The sequence below is a fragment of the Phyllostomus discolor genome, chromosome 2, assembly GCF_004126475.2.
Source record: "Phyllostomus discolor isolate MPI-MPIP mPhyDis1 chromosome 2, mPhyDis1.pri.v3, whole genome shotgun sequence".
Lineage (NCBI taxonomy): Eukaryota > Metazoa > Chordata > Mammalia > Chiroptera > Phyllostomidae > Phyllostomus > Phyllostomus discolor.
In genome coordinates this window covers 108679996-108695736 of record NC_040904.2, presented here as the reverse complement: position 1 = coordinate 108695736, position 15741 = coordinate 108679996, and the positions used below count along the sequence as shown (strand labels likewise).

Here is a 15741-nt window from a genome sequence, read left to right as displayed (position 1 = left end):
TAATAGTAAAAAATTATGGATCTACATTTTCAGTAAGGAGGTTGGTTCATCATAATCATCTTCACTTCCTCCTCATCATAGTCACCATCTCTGCCATCTATACCAAAATCTGCAGAACTGCTAAACTTGTACTTACAGAAAGTCTATACAAATTTAGAAAGATGCCTACATTATCAATAATGAGTACAAGTTTTAAAAGCAGGACACAAAATTATATATATATATACACATACATACATACATACATACATACACATATAGTGTACTCTCATTAAAAAAAAGCAAAACAGCCTGGGCATATAAAAAAGACTGAAAAGAAATGTAGCAAAATGTAATAGTAATTGCTATACAGTGATAAAAAATGCCTTTCTTCATTATCAAGATTTTCAATAATGAGGGTGTATTTCTTTTATAACAAAAAAGTAATACATTTCATTTTCAGAGTATGCCTCTACACACTGGAGATCTGGAATATTTAGGTGCATCTTGACCTGAATTTAGGTAATAGACATGAATGGAATTATAGCCACTTTTGACTTTAGCCTGGGGCCCTTCACCCCCCCCCCCCATTTATTTTACCCTTAAATGGAAAGTTTTTAAAAAGAAGATGGTATTGGAGGGAAAATTGTCTGTGGATCTGTAGCACTTTTCAAAGCGTATTCTAGCTGCTATAACCAGATTTTGAGATGTTTCTGATTTCCCTCTGTGATTGTCTCAGGCATCCTCCTAGAGGAAGAAAATTCCCACCCCTATCTCTCAAAGCGCCCCAGCTATTTAAGGGAGTGGTAGTGCCACTTTATGGAAATCTACATTGGCAAAATTGTCAACTATTAAACCAAAGCATCGTTCATTGATTGAATAAATATGCACAGCAGTTTTAAATATTCTGGTAGTTGGTTTAGGAAACATATAAGGCAAACATTTAATCTGACAGAATGGAATTTTTAAAAAACAATATTTTGGAGTTTTTCTGACTATATTTAGCTTATTCATTGATTAAATAAAACATATTGAGGCAGAGTGTGGTATCAGCAGATTTCATGCTCTAAAGACAATATCCTGTCTTTAAAAAATAATGTTACAGTGAAAATATTCTTTTCTGTTTTCAGTGACTTTCTGGCTGATCAAGCTGCATGTTATATTCAGGCAATACAGTGGATTTTGCACTATTACTATCACGGAGTTCAGTCCTGGAGCTGGTGAGGAAATATGAAAAGAAATTTTTTTTATTGATTCGTTAATGTAGTCTCATGTAGAGATTCCTTTGCTTTTATTTCTATTTTTGGTAGTGTTTTTTAAAAAGGTACATACAGCCAAGTTTAAGTGAAATGCAGGTAATGTCTCCTTAGATAAAAAACACTTTAAGAAGACTTTGGTATAATAATGATACTTTCAGCCCTGGCAGATGGCCCATAATAAAAGTCCTTTGTTAATCTAAGGATTTAAAATTCTTTATCATGATGAATCAAGCCTGACAAACTCTTTATAATTATTGGGTCAGAGTTATTGTTATGTGGGGTTGTTCATTATATTCTTTTTTACATTTTGTGTATTTGAGAAAATTTTTTTATTAGAAGTAATTATTGAGGAATGGATTATTTGAATGTTAGACTGTGAAAGGTAAAGAAGAAGAAAATAATTATTTGTTTTTCTGGGAAATAGTAAATTTTCATTTCTCTCAAGCTTCTATTCCAGCATGTTCCATCTACATTTCTAAACCAACCACCCAAATAAAAACATAAACCAAAAAATGATGCAGGGAAAGGTAGAGACTTTTAGGTAATGAGATGGCTCATTTTGTTTTGCTGCCAGAGTACCTGTGCTAGGCTTTATTTTAAAGCACCACATAGCAAAATAAAGCAAAGCAACATAATGTGACATTAATTATGATTTCACTTACTAATAGCCTTTTAAAAAATCTTCCCTGTAACTGACTTGATTGTCAGCACCTTTCGAAGAGTGTTCTAATGACAAAAATCCTTGATTTGCCTTTTTTAGAGGATGAGTGTAAGGTATTCCTGTCATACTACTGGCATTAAGGCTAAGCATTTAAAAAGCATGTTCTCATATAATCCTCTCAGCCATTTAAATTAAGCCTTGTTCTTTGCCTTTTGCAAATGAGGCTCAAAGAGGTTAAATTATCTTTCCAAGGTCAAGCCCACCACCTCTATGCAAGAATCAAGTCCAAGCCTATCTGATTCCAAAGTCTTTACATTTTCAATTATTCCACATGCCGTTCTGTCTCCTGAACTTTTCCATTCATTTCAAATATGCCATAATTGTGGACCATAAAAAATATTTCTTCATTTTTCGGTTATCCTTAGTCACATATTAAGAATATTGATATTTTTAAAAAATTGTATGAAGCTTTTTAAAAATACTTATACCTATAGTTAACGATGGGAAAGTATTAAAAACTAAAATAGTTGTATGACTGATAAATACTTTAATCCTTGTCACAAACATAATAAGATACTAATTCAAATATAAGAGTCCTTAGAGCTGACTAGTAAGATCCAATGTAAGCTCAGATTCACTGTTCCCCTTGTTCTCATGGCAGAGGCCCAGACTTACTGGGAGTCTTCTGATTACCTCAGTACTTCATTCTAAGAATGTATTGATTGGAAAATGCATGCTCAGCATTTTGGGAACTAACCCATTATGTTATATATTCTTCAGTTACATTGTACATCCCAATTTTGGAAATGTGTGAAGCTGTACTTTAAAAATTAAGTAAATACAACATTTGTCTCCATCATATGACCTAAATTTTTCAAGACTACTGATTTCTTATACTCTGTTGGTAGAAGTACGGGTGATAATTTTTTCTTTAGAATTATTGTGTTATTAAAATATGGAAACATACATACTTAATATTGACCTGTTTCATAACGTTGCCATTTGGTTAAAACTCTGTTTTGTTTTATAGGTATTACCCTTACCATTATGCACCTTTCCTATCTGACATCCGTAACATCAGCACACTCAAAATCCATTTTGAACTAGGAAAGCCTTTTAAGCCATTCGAACAGCTTCTTGCTGTACTTCCAGCAGCTAGCAAAAATTTACTTCCTGCATGTTACCAGGTGGGTTTTAGAATTAAATGTTTTTATGTTCTTTTTAATATTTGGAAGCTCCTCCCCCAAACCTAGAGACAGAGCACCCAGATTTCTTTGATAGCTAAATGTAATTTTATTTTCAAATACAGTAGTTCTTCAGCCCTTTGAAAAGTGTTTCTGATTTACAGTGAGTTCTGCTTTAAAGATGTGGGCAGAATCCGCGGACGGCTCAGAGTGGAGCCTGTTCGTGTTCAGGGCTTCCGCAAACCTGCAGTTTGTCTCCGCGCTGATGGAAACAAACCGAGTCAGGGAAAATCTGGAGCTGTCAGCTTTGTCCAGATGTTTGCTTATTTTATTCTTGTTCTCTTTTACCTTCTGTTTATTAGAATAGATATGATTCTCATAAGTCATTTATCTCAACAAAAGTATTATTTCAGTTTATATTTGGGTTTTAGGTATTTCATTTATCAAACTGTGGAATGAAAGGCTTTTCTCTGGTTAACATATTTCGCATAACGAGGCAGATATTTAGGGACGATTTGAATCGCCAAAATTACACAAAGCCTGCTAAGCTGATTCTGAGGGTAAAATTCATAGAACTACTTAGAGTTAGAGCATCAATCTATTCTGTCGTCCAGTCCCAGGAACTAGAACAGACACATGTGGGTATGTGCACGCACGTACTTTGTCTCATCTTTCTGAAACTTAACCCATCCTCCACGCTGGTCCCTTTGGTCACCCTTAAGTTTCTTCTGAAGCTTCTTTGATGCTTTTTTTCCTACCTTTAGATATATTAAAGATTGATACTCACTGTGAAGCAATACAACCATACATATTTTACAGTCACGTCTGTTTTGATTGTTCTCTGCCCATGCCATACTGGTTATTACTTATTTTAAATATTATTCTGAGAAATATGCCTCTTCGTTTTCTTAGAAGACACTCTTATGCTTTTGTTTTCCACCTCTCTTAAAAAATCTCTAGTAAAAACATGTCTTCTTGGACTTCTTATCTTTGCTGTTAGTAATGAAGAGATTCTTGGGTTTTAGGATGTTTTTCTTTTTAAATTATCTTAGGTGACAGTTTTTATATTAGTTATTAATTAATAAAATCAATTGATTAGGACATGAAAACAAATTATTTAATTTGAGGTTAAAAATTAGAAGCCTGTGTAATAAACTAAAGTTTGAATGGGAAAACAATTTAAGTGAGTCTTGAAGAATGAAAAGACAAGGAAAGATAGAAATGATGAAATAATTAACCAGGGGAATGGTAGAGTGATGAGTAGCAGTGAAGTTATAAGCACCACAGGTGAATATCAAAATATAGCAAGTATATTGCAACATATCTGAAATGTAAAAATTTAGTTTTGCTTTGCTTAGAAATTTTAAACTGTTTGAGGAAACATTATGAATATATTAAGAAAAAGCTATATTGATAGTCTTACATCTCTATTACACTGTTGTGTCTTTTCACAGCATTTGATGACCAGTGAGGACTCACCAATTATAGAATATTATCCACCTGATTTTAAAACTGATCTAAATGGGAAACAACAGGAATGGGAAGCTGTGGTACTTATACCTTTTATCGAGGAGGTTAGTGCATGAAAGAGTTACATATGCACATATATTCTTAATCAGAGACTGTTTCACGTATGTTAATAAGCTGTGAGTTTAAACTACCATTTATGTTTTGTTAATGAGATTTAACTACTCTTTTCTTTAGTGTGTGCATCAAAACTTCTAGGTATATTAATTATAAGAAAGCTGGAATAGCTTTACTAATATTAGACAAAGAAGACTTCATTTATTGATTGATTTTAAAGAGAGAGAGGAAGGGAGTGGGGAGAAGAGAGTGACAGAGAGAGAGAGACAGAGACACCATAGCACCCTGACCAGGGATCCAATCCAAAACCTTGGCATGTCAGGACAACGCTCTGATCTACTGAGCTACCCTTCCAGTGCTAGACAAAGTAGACTTCAGAACTGGGAGTGTTACCAGAGATCAAGAGGGATATTTTATACTGATTAAAAAGTCAATTCAGTTCATCAGCAAGACATAAAAATTCTAAATATTTATAAACCTAATAACAGAGCTTCAAATACATGAAACAAAAACTGAAAAACTCTTTTTTTTTAAGATTTTATTTATTTATTTTAGAGAGGGAAGGGAGGGAGAAAGAGAGAGAGAGAGAAGCATCAATGTGTGGTTGCTGGGGGCCGTGGCCTGCAACCCAGGCATGTGCCCTAGCTGGGAATCGAACCTGCAATTGAAAAACTCTTAAAGTTGAAAGAAGAGATAAATACATCCACAGTTAATACTTCTCGCTGAGGAATTGATAGAACAAGAAGACAGATAGTGAGGTTAAAGACCTAACACTCATTAATGTTTATGGAACACTATACCCAACAACCGCAGAGTACACATTCTTCTTAAGTGAATAAGGAACATTTACCAAGATTATTTGCTGAGATATAAAATGTTCTAATACATTTAAAAGTGTTGAAATCATAGAGGTTCTCTGGCCACATGGAATTAAATTAAAAGTTAATACAAATACCTGGAAGATCTGTAAACATTTTGAAATTAAATAACACTCTTCTAAATAACCCATGGATGAAAGAAGAAAGTAAAAGGGAAATTCAAAAAAATTTCGATATGAATAATACTGAAAGCACAACATAACATAATCTGTGGTGATCTTTAAAGGAGGGCTTAAAGGGAGATTTAGGTTTCAAATGCTTATTATACTAAATAAGAAAAAATTTAAAATAAATTATGTAAGCTTTCTACCATAAGAAGCTAGAAAAACAGTAGCAAATTAAAACCAAAGGAACATAAAGAAATAAAAATGATAAGAATGGAAATCCATGGAAAGTGAATGAACAACAGAAAAATTAATGAGACCAAAAGTAACAAGCAAGGTATTACAAGAAAATTATGACCAGTACCCTCCAAAAAGTAGATGAAGAACTTTTTATGAAATAAAAACAGATGGGCTTTAGTAATATATTAGAAGGATAATACTCATTACCAAATAGGGTTTATTTTAGAAATATAAGGTTACCTCATTATCAATATTTAACATCCAATTTTAATAGAAATGGACTAAGAGAAAACTTCCTCAGTCAAATAAAGGGCATCTAGAAAAGCCTGCTAACAACATACTTAAAACAGTGAACATTTCCTCTGTATAGTCAAGGATAGGACAAGGATGTCCATTCTAAACTCTCCTCTGTGATACTGTACTGGAAGTCTAATGTATTAAGTCAAGGGAAAGAAATAAAGGCATGCAAATTAGAGAGAAAGAAATAAAATAGTCTTTATTTGCATGTGACATTTTCCTATATATATAAAATTCTAAGGAATCTTCAAAAAAATACTATAACTTAGTAAGTAAATTTAGCAAGGTCACAGGATATAGAATCTGTACAAAATTCAGTTGTGTTCCTGTATACTAGCAACAAACAATTGGAAATGCAAAATGTTTAAATTCTGCACAACTGTAAATTTAACATGTGTAAACCCTCTGCACTGAAAACTAAATAATGTTGGTGAGGTGAAACCTAAATAAATGGAGGGGCTATGTGACATTCAAGAAATAGAAGACTAAATATTGTTAAAATGTAACTTGTTCCCAAATTGTTCTTTGGACTCAACATAATCCCAATAAATATCCCAGCAGATTTTTGTTTGGAAATTGGAAATATGATTCTAAAGTTTTTATGAGATTGCAAAGAATCTGGAATAACCAAAGCAATCTGTAGAAAGAAAAACTGTGTTTAAGACTTTTATGATCTGATTTCATGACTTACCATGAAGCTGTAGTATTCAAGGCAGTATGTTACTTGAATAGCAATAGACAGATCAGTAGAACAAAATAGAGTCTGAACGTAGAACTATACTTTTCTAGTTAATTCATTTTCAATTAAGCCACCAAGGTTATTTAATGGATAAAGAAAGAACTTTCCAAACAGTTATTGCTGGAATAGCCATCTGTATATGTGGGAAAAATTAATCTTGGTCCATAGCTTATACCACACAGAAAACTTAATTCAAAATACACAATAGCTCTAAAAATAAAAGCTACAACTGTAAAATTTTTTCAGGTAAGCATAGGAGAAAATCTTAGTCAAGATGCAGAAATATGCTTACCATAAAAAAAGAATGGAGAAAATAGATTGCATCAAAATTTTTTTAAAAAGTGCTTTTCAAAAGATGCTGTTAAACAATGAATAGGTAAGCCACATACTGGGAGAAGATATTTGTAAAACATACACATGCATAGGACTGGTATCCAAGCTTAATATAAACAACTCTTCTAATTAAATAGTAAAAAGACAGAGAACCCAATTTTTTAAATAGGCAAAATATTCGAAGAGCCATTTCACAAACCAGGATATACAAGGTCTGTCCAGAAGATATCCAGCCATGTAATAGGAAAAATAGAGACATTTATTGAAGAAGATACAAGAAAAATTGTACATAGGACAGTGATGCCTCAGCCCCCTTCAAAGTAGACACCTTGGGACCTCACACAGTTCTAGTTGCCATCAGATGCTGCATAGTATTTTTCTGAATTTCATCAATGGTCTGAAATCTCTTCCCTTTCAAAAGCGATTTTAGTTTTGAGAAAAGCCAAAAGCAAGGTGTCAGATCTGGGCTGTAGGGGGTCTGAGTCACCTGGGGATTTGATGTTTTGCCAAAAACTGCACAAGATGTGATGCATGAGCAGGCACATTGTCATGATGAAACTGCCAATCACCAGTTACCCATAGCTGTGGCCTTCTGAATCATCCAAATAGTTTCCGCAGAGGAAACACAAACTTTGATGCAAATTCATTGCTCCACTCACTCAGTCATTTTGAATGTGATGGCCATACAGTGCACATGCTCACTCAACATATCTACTGCCCCTACTGACTAGTACAGTGAAGTTGTCATTGTTCACTCACATGCAATCCAATCCACTCTCCTTGGCTGCCAGGTTACATCGATGTTGTGGAAACTGTTACAATTATATAATAGTGGTTAGGCATTTTCTGGACAGACGTCATACAAATAGCCAGTAAGCACACAAAACTGTGTTTAGCTTGTCATCAGAGAGATTTGTAAACCATGACCATGTTGAGATGACACTGCATTAACACTCTCAGAATGGAAAAAAATTAAAAGATTGAAACACAATACCAAATACTGGCAAGAATGTAGAGCAGTTGGAATTTTTATACATTGGTGGTGGGAGTATAAAATAGTACTAATAATTTTTTGTGTGTATTTGTGTGGCAGTTTCTTACAAAGTTAAGAATAAAACTACCCTAGAATCCAGCAATTCCATGTACCAACTGTTCATAGTAACTAAAAATTGGAAACAATCCAATGGGCAAATGGTGGTAAATCCAAATAAAATTCTGCTCAGCAATAAAATAAGTATAGATTGCTGATAAGTGAAACAACATGGAAGAACTCAAAAACATTCTAAGCTAAAGATGCTAGACACAACAGAGCACAAACTAATCTTTGCAGAAAGCAGAACAGTGGTTACATAGTGAATGGATGAGAGGGGAGGGGGAAAGGAATAACTGGATGGTGAAATGTTCTATATCTTGGTTCACTTGGATGTATGCAGTTGTCAAAATTCATCTATCTAGAAACTTTAGGTCCATGTATTTCACTGAATGCAAATTATGCCCCAATAAAATAAGTGATATTGGAGAAGAAAATAGGATATAACTAAATACCATTGTCAGTAAAAAATAATTATGGAAATTCAATTCAGTGTTTATTTCCCAAAAGATTGATAATTTAATGGTATCTTAAAATCAAGAAATTATGGTACAGTGTTATCTATTTTACTCAAAAATTTTTTTTCCAGATTTTACTACTTCCTGCCTCTTTTTACAGCCTTCTCTGTAAATGCTTTGAGAGTGGCATAGATAATTATTGGACTAAAAGTCTAGGAGGCCACTCTGGAAAACAGTTCAATAGGTCTTTTTAAAGTTAGTCATAGATTTACTATCCAGCTCAGCAATCACCTCTTGGAGTGTGATTTTTAAAATTTATCCTAGAGAAATGAAAATGTATGTCCCCCCACAAAAACCTGTATATGAATGTTCAGAACAGCTTACCTGTAGTAATCCCAAATTGGAAAAAATTCAGATGTCCTTCAACGACTGAGGGATAACCAAATTATAGTACATCTATATAATGGAGTACTGCTCAGCAGTAGCTCTTGATAGAAACAACTTGGATGAAAAAATCAGTCTCAGAGGGTTATGTATTACATGATTCCATTTATGTAATATTCTTAATGACAAAATTATTATAATATGAAACACAGTAGTGATTGCTGGGGGTTAGGGTTGGGGATAAGATGTGATTATAAAGGAATAACATGAGGGACTTTTTTTTATCATGATGCAACAGTTCTATATGCCAGTTTGCATGGTTGCATGAATCCATATACATGATAAAAATTCCATAGCCCTGTACACACACACACAAAAAGCCGCACATAAAAACTAGTGAAATCTGAATGTTTGTAGTTTAGCTAATAGTGTTGTACCAATGCCAGTTCCCTGGATTTTATAAAGTTCTGTGTCTGTGTGTAAGAAAGGGGAACAGTAGGTGAAAGGCACATGGGGTTGCTTGGGGCTAATTTTGCAACTTCTTGTGAATCTTGATGTTTTCTGCCACTGTATGCAAGGCTGTGATAAAAATACTTGTGTATTTATGTATCCTTTTTGTTTGTGTGTTTGTTTATGCATTGTTATATAGTAAAATTATATTTTTATAAAGTAAATTCCTAAAAATGGATTGTTTGGTTAATGGGAACATTCAAGAACACTGGTCTAATTCACATCAGCAATATTTTAGTACCCACTTCTCAGCTTCTCCAATCCTGAATACTGAATAGCATTGCTTCACTTAATGACAAAGAATGTCATTTTATTATTATTCAAATTTGTTTTTCCCTGACCTCTAATTTGAGAATATTTTTATGTGTTTGCCCTTTGCAGTTTCTATATTGAATATTGTATATTGCCTGTTATATCCTTTACCTCATTTTCTTTTTTTGATTTCTAGCAATTTTTTGTATTGGGTTAGACAAAAGTCCATTTAGTTTGTTTCGTATGATGGCTCTAGTAGTGCTTAGTTGTCTTTAACGCCATTCAGAACAATTTTGTTACATTGTATCATGACACCTGTCTTATCAGTGTTCATTTTTTTAAAAAAAACTTATCAAAATTAGTGAATTTTTGTGCAGTCATTTTAGTAGTGAAGATGCAAGAAGATACATAACATTTTTGGCATGTTGTGCTTTATTATTTCAAGAAAGATAAACATGTAACTGAAATGTAAAAAAAGATTTGTGCAGTGCATGAAGAAGGTGCTGTGACTGATTGAATGTGTCAGAAGTGGTTTGCCAAGTTTCTTGGTGCTATTAATACTTTGGCCAAATAATTCTTTGCTGGGGACTCTCTTGTGCATTGGAAGATGTTTAGCAGCACCTCTGGCCTCCACCCACTAGAAGCCAATAGTGGGAGATAGCTGACAAACTTAAAACAGCCAAGTCAATAGTTATTGGTGAAAATGAAAAATGTGTCTTATTTTATGGAAAAAAAAAATACACACTTTTTGGCCAATCCAGTATGGTAGTAGTATTATTTCCCAAATGTAGCATTTGTCTGCTGATTTGTGTGTGATGTCTTTCACTTTTTTTTTTTAATTTAAAAATGTCTTTTCCCTTAAGACTGTTAAGGTTTTTTGGTCTTAAATAAGAATTTATTGCTCCAGATTATCAATACTCCCAGCTTTTCTTTTAATACTGTTGTTGTTTTATTACTCTTTTTTTTGTTACTCTGATGCTTTTGTATATGGTGTGAAGTGGGGAGTGTATGTCCTTTTTTCCCCCAGCTGCCTAGCTAATTATGACAACAGCATTACTTAAATGTTCAAGTACTATGATCTTGACACTGATTTGTATTTGTTTTTGAACTTTTCTGTTTTTCTGGCCTGTGGTTCTCTTGTATCAATATGAAATGTTTTGATTATAGTAGCTTTGTAAAAAATGATAAGACAGGTCCCCAGTTACTTTTGCAGCTCACATATTCCTTCTTCCATATGAACACTCGTATCATTTTGTCTTTTAAAACTATTTTAAACCATTACAATTTGGATTGGAATTATGTTAAATGTAAAATAATTTGGGAAGATAAACATTGGTATACCATTGCAGAATTTGTAAAATGAGAGACTAATGCTCTATGAATTATGATAAATTGTAACAATGAATTCACATTTAAAATTTGATTCTCTATTGTTCTTATGCACTCTTCACTGTCTACTGTTGGAGTAATAGGTCCAGAGGAATTTGCAGAGGCAAGTGATAATCTAACAATATTCAAATCCTTCGAAACAATGAATAATAGCCCATTAGTTTTTCATGTGATGAAATGGGAAGGAATTCCATTAGTTAAGATTTTCATTTTTCAAGAACACAATTCTGTATACTGAAGGGAAAAGATTTATTCTGGATGTTGAAATTACAGAATTTTTATACCTTTAACCTCTATTCAATCTTCACATTCAGAAGCGATTGTTGGAAGCCATGGAGACATGTAACCACGCCCTCACAGAAAAAGAGAGGAAAAGAAACCAACATAGTGAGTGTTTAATGTGCTGGTACGATGCAAGCACAGAGTTCACCTATCCCTCTCCATGGCCAGAGAGGTTCCCTGCCATAGAGCGGTGTTGCACAAGGTAATGTTATTGGGTAATTTTTCAAAAACTGCAAAGAGTCCCCCCCCATACCAAAAGTAAAAGCTTTTAAATATCTCTTTGGAAAATTAACAAATAATTCATAATTAACAATCAGTTTATAATGAGTTACATCCAACTTGCCAAGGACTATAGCATCTCTCTCTCTCTCTCATTGTTTGTGTAGTTCTCTGCTTTGGTCAGATTCTGCCTCTCCATCTTCTGTTAAGTTTCTAAGTTTTTTCCTCCTTAGTGTATATCTGTGTTATTCTTCAAAAGGATATGTGAATTTTTGTTTCCATTGCCAGTTTGTTCCCAGTATTTTTTGACATGCTATAACTTTTGGGTAGCCACCCAAATAGAAGTAAAAGAACTCCTTTTCTTACCTCAAACCCACTTCTTCTCTATCTTCCTCATTAAAATGTCATCCTTGTTTTTTTCTCTTCTCTTTTCTTCCTGCCAATAATGTATTTATTTAGATGGCTGTTGAGTTGCAGAAAAAGTAAACATCTCTCAGTGATTATTATTTTTTTTAAAAGTGGAAAGAAAGGTGAATAGACATATTATAAAACACATTATAAAATGCTGTTTTCCATTCTGGGTTTTGGAAGATGGAGGATATGGAAATTTGTGATATACTTAATATGGCCTTTTATTTTTAAAATTAATTATATACAGTTTTGTTTATATATATAGCTTGTATCAAATATTGTTTTAAATGAATGGGGAAAACTTCCATTCAGTGACTTACAGCTATGGTTGTATCTGCACCAGTAACAACAGAGGGTCTGGATTGCCCTGCTCTCTGTTTTCTTTGTGAGGGTGAATTGTCATTGCCTTGTTTAAAAGCAAGATGACTCTTGCAAAATATTTACGGGAATGCTGAAAAACTGTGATTGCTTATAATGTGTGAATTTTAAATTAAATGCTTTGATTTATTTTTAGGTATAAAATAATATCATTAGATGCTTGGCATGTAGACATAAGCAAGAACAAAATAACGAGGGTTGACCAGAAGGCATTATATTTCTGTGGATTTCCTACTCTGAAACACATCAAACACAAAGTCAGTGGCTATTTAGTTCAGAATTTTAAAAAAAATTTATTGAATGTAAAGTGATTATGGAGAAAGAATTAAAATTCAATTCCCTGAAATTTTTTAAAGTTTTTTTTGAAGAAAAGTGCAGTTCAAGTATTCCAGCAGAGCAGTCGTGGAGAAAACATGATGTTGGAAATCTTAGTGAATGCAGAATCAGATGAACTTGTAAGTATTTTCTTTATTATATATTTATTAGGTGCTTACTATGCATAAAATTGTCCTAACTGCAGCATGTTTAACAAAGAGGTATAACAAAATAGCTACAAAAGTTCACAGTAAATAAAAATAAAGAAACATTTACACCAATAAACGGACATGTATAATTGTGACATAATGAGAAAAAAATGCTCTAGGAACTTTGAAAAGGAAATGAGCTATGTGAGCTAAGCACAGACTTATAGATGAGAATAGGCTTGAATTGGGTGCTAAAAAAAAATATCACAAAGAAGAGAAAAGGAGGGGGAAGGTATTATAGGTGAAAGAATAACATGAGCTGGGAATTATTGTCAAAAATAGATGTGATACATTTTTTTATTCTTTTTAACCTTTTGATGTCTGAAATTTCTCTTGATACTTTTTCTTTTTTCTTTTCAAATAAATGTAATGTATTTAAGAAGAAGGAATAGATAAACCTGACTGAAGCAGATGACTTGTGTTGGGAAATAGTGGAAGATAAGGTTGAAAAACAGTTTGAGGCCAGATTATGCCTGATATTCCTTGAATACCAGGCTGAGGAGTTTGGACTTTTTTTCCCATGTATGGTATCTTGAAATTGGAATTTTCAAGATTAATTTGGTGGCATTATAATATACTAAATTGCATAAAAGAGAAATGGAAGAAAATGGAAACGTCTTCAAGGTCAGAGGTTGTGGTCATGGAAGTATTAGGTAATAAGGGCATAAACTGTGGAAGTGGTAATAGATCTAGATCAGCAACTTTCAACCTTTTTTTATCTCATGGCACACATAAACTGATTACGGAAATTCTGTGGCACACCAAAAAATTATATTTTTGCCAATCTGACAAAAAATAGGTATAATTTTTATTTCACACCGATGGTTATTGTTGTGCTGACTGTTGTCATGTTTTAATTTGACAACCTAAGGGAAAAGAAGTCAGCGTCCCTGACTAAATGGTCAGATATTGCATGTTTTAAAAATTCTTGCAGCATACCAGTTGAAAATTTCCAATTTAGATGAACAAGACTAAATAAAATTGACATTTCATAGTTCAAATCTAGGGGTTGAAAAACGAAGAAAATACTAAATAGAACTTTCAGGATCCAGGATAATTAACTAGAAAATAATTATTGTTTACTGGGATAAAGAAGTTAAAATGCGAAAGTCCCTGGTTTGAGGAGAATAATTGTAAACAATGATAGAATTATAAGGTGGTACTAGGACTTAAGAGCAGCACTGCCAGCCTTTCCAACAGGGGTTCCACGAAGCTAAGGCCCTAAGGCCCTAAGTCATCCATTTGTATATAATGGGATAATTTACCTTCTGTGCAGTTAGAACAGTACATCCTTTATTGAGAAAATAGTCAAATTGTCAAATAGAGAAAAGATCTTGGGGATCATTTCTCTGAAGAAAAAGAACTCTGAGGATTGAAGGTCTCAGCATCAAGAAATACGGTTGTAAAGGTTGGGAAAGGAGTAGCAAAAGTGATACAGTGTTCAGACAGGCAGAAGAGAATGATTCCCAGATGAAGTAGTATCACAGACTCATGGAGTGGATGCTGTGTACAATTCAAGAATAAAAACTGAAACAAAGTCTGAATTTGTCCTTTAGGCACCATTGTTGACCTTTAAGAGTTCCATTCTAATAGGTTGGTGGAGGCTGAAGACCAGTTTCTAAGGGTTAGTCTAGGACCGTGTAGGTGGAAAGTAGAGGTAGCAGGCATTAAGACCTTGGTTAAGGTTTTTATTTAAAAGAAGGCTAGAAACAAAACTGTAGATAGAGAAGAGACATAGTGAAATTTCACATGTGAAGAGAAATTCACATAGAAGAGAGGTGAGGCTAGTGGCAAAAGAAGGTGGATATTAAAGATACTACAGAGGAAAGGGATGTTTACTGATAATAAGACCCCATGTGGGGTAATGAGGGGTTTTATCTAGGGCTTAAACAAAAGGGTTAATCTGGAAAAGAAGGACCACATTTCCTTCAAAAACTAAAGGAAAGATTGGGAGAATGAAATTAGAAATAAATATATAGAAAGAAGAGAAAAGGATAATTAATGGAACATAGTTCTAATGTTGAAACTTATTTCATTTATCAGAATACTCATTCTGATGTATGACTACATTCTGTTCACATTAATTAAGTTACCACCAAAAACTCTAAAAATAGTCCTCTCTAATTGTTAAAGAAATATTTGCTAATAATGATTAAGCTTAATAAACAGAAAAAAATGAATGAAATTTGTGTTTAAACTTCCAGTTTCTTCCACGAAGTTGTTATCTAACCAATAGTAATAAAAATGTTATTTTTTAAACTATAACTTTTACTTAAATGTTATTTCATATAGCCCTGGCCAGCGTGGCTAGGTTGGTGGGAGTGTTGTCCCTTAACAGAAGGATCCCTGGTTTGATTCCCGGTCAGGGCACAGGCCCGGGTTGCAGGTTTGATCCCTTGTTGGGGCACATGAAGGAGGCAGCCAATCAGTGTTTCTCACATCGACATTTCTCTCTCTCTCTCTCTCTCTCTCTCTCTCTCTCTCTCTCTCTCTCTCTTTTTCCCCTTCTCTCAAATGAGAATAAAATAAACCTTTAAAAATATGCCCTGGCTGGTGTAGCTCAGTGGATTGAGTGTGGGCTGTGAA

The 15741-nt window shown here is 33.6% G+C and overlaps 1 protein-coding gene across 2 annotated transcripts in view; it reads left to right on the top strand.

Annotated features, from left to right (window-relative positions):
- XRN1 (5'-3' exoribonuclease 1) overlaps positions 1 to 15741 on the top strand; it is a 158772-nt gene that overhangs the window by 46671 nt on the left and 96360 nt on the right. For both annotated transcript variants that reach the window (XM_028504430.2, XM_036018321.1), the window contains exons 13-18: positions 1110 to 1199; positions 2930 to 3086; positions 4538 to 4657; positions 11656 to 11825; positions 12768 to 12888; positions 12988 to 13086. In XM_028504430.2, the coding sequence (XP_028360231.1) occupies positions 1110 to 1199; positions 2930 to 3086; positions 4538 to 4657; positions 11656 to 11825; positions 12768 to 12888; positions 12988 to 13086 (757 nt within the window). The remainder of the gene's footprint in view (positions 1 to 1109; positions 1200 to 2929; positions 3087 to 4537; positions 4658 to 11655; positions 11826 to 12767; positions 12889 to 12987; positions 13087 to 15741) is intronic.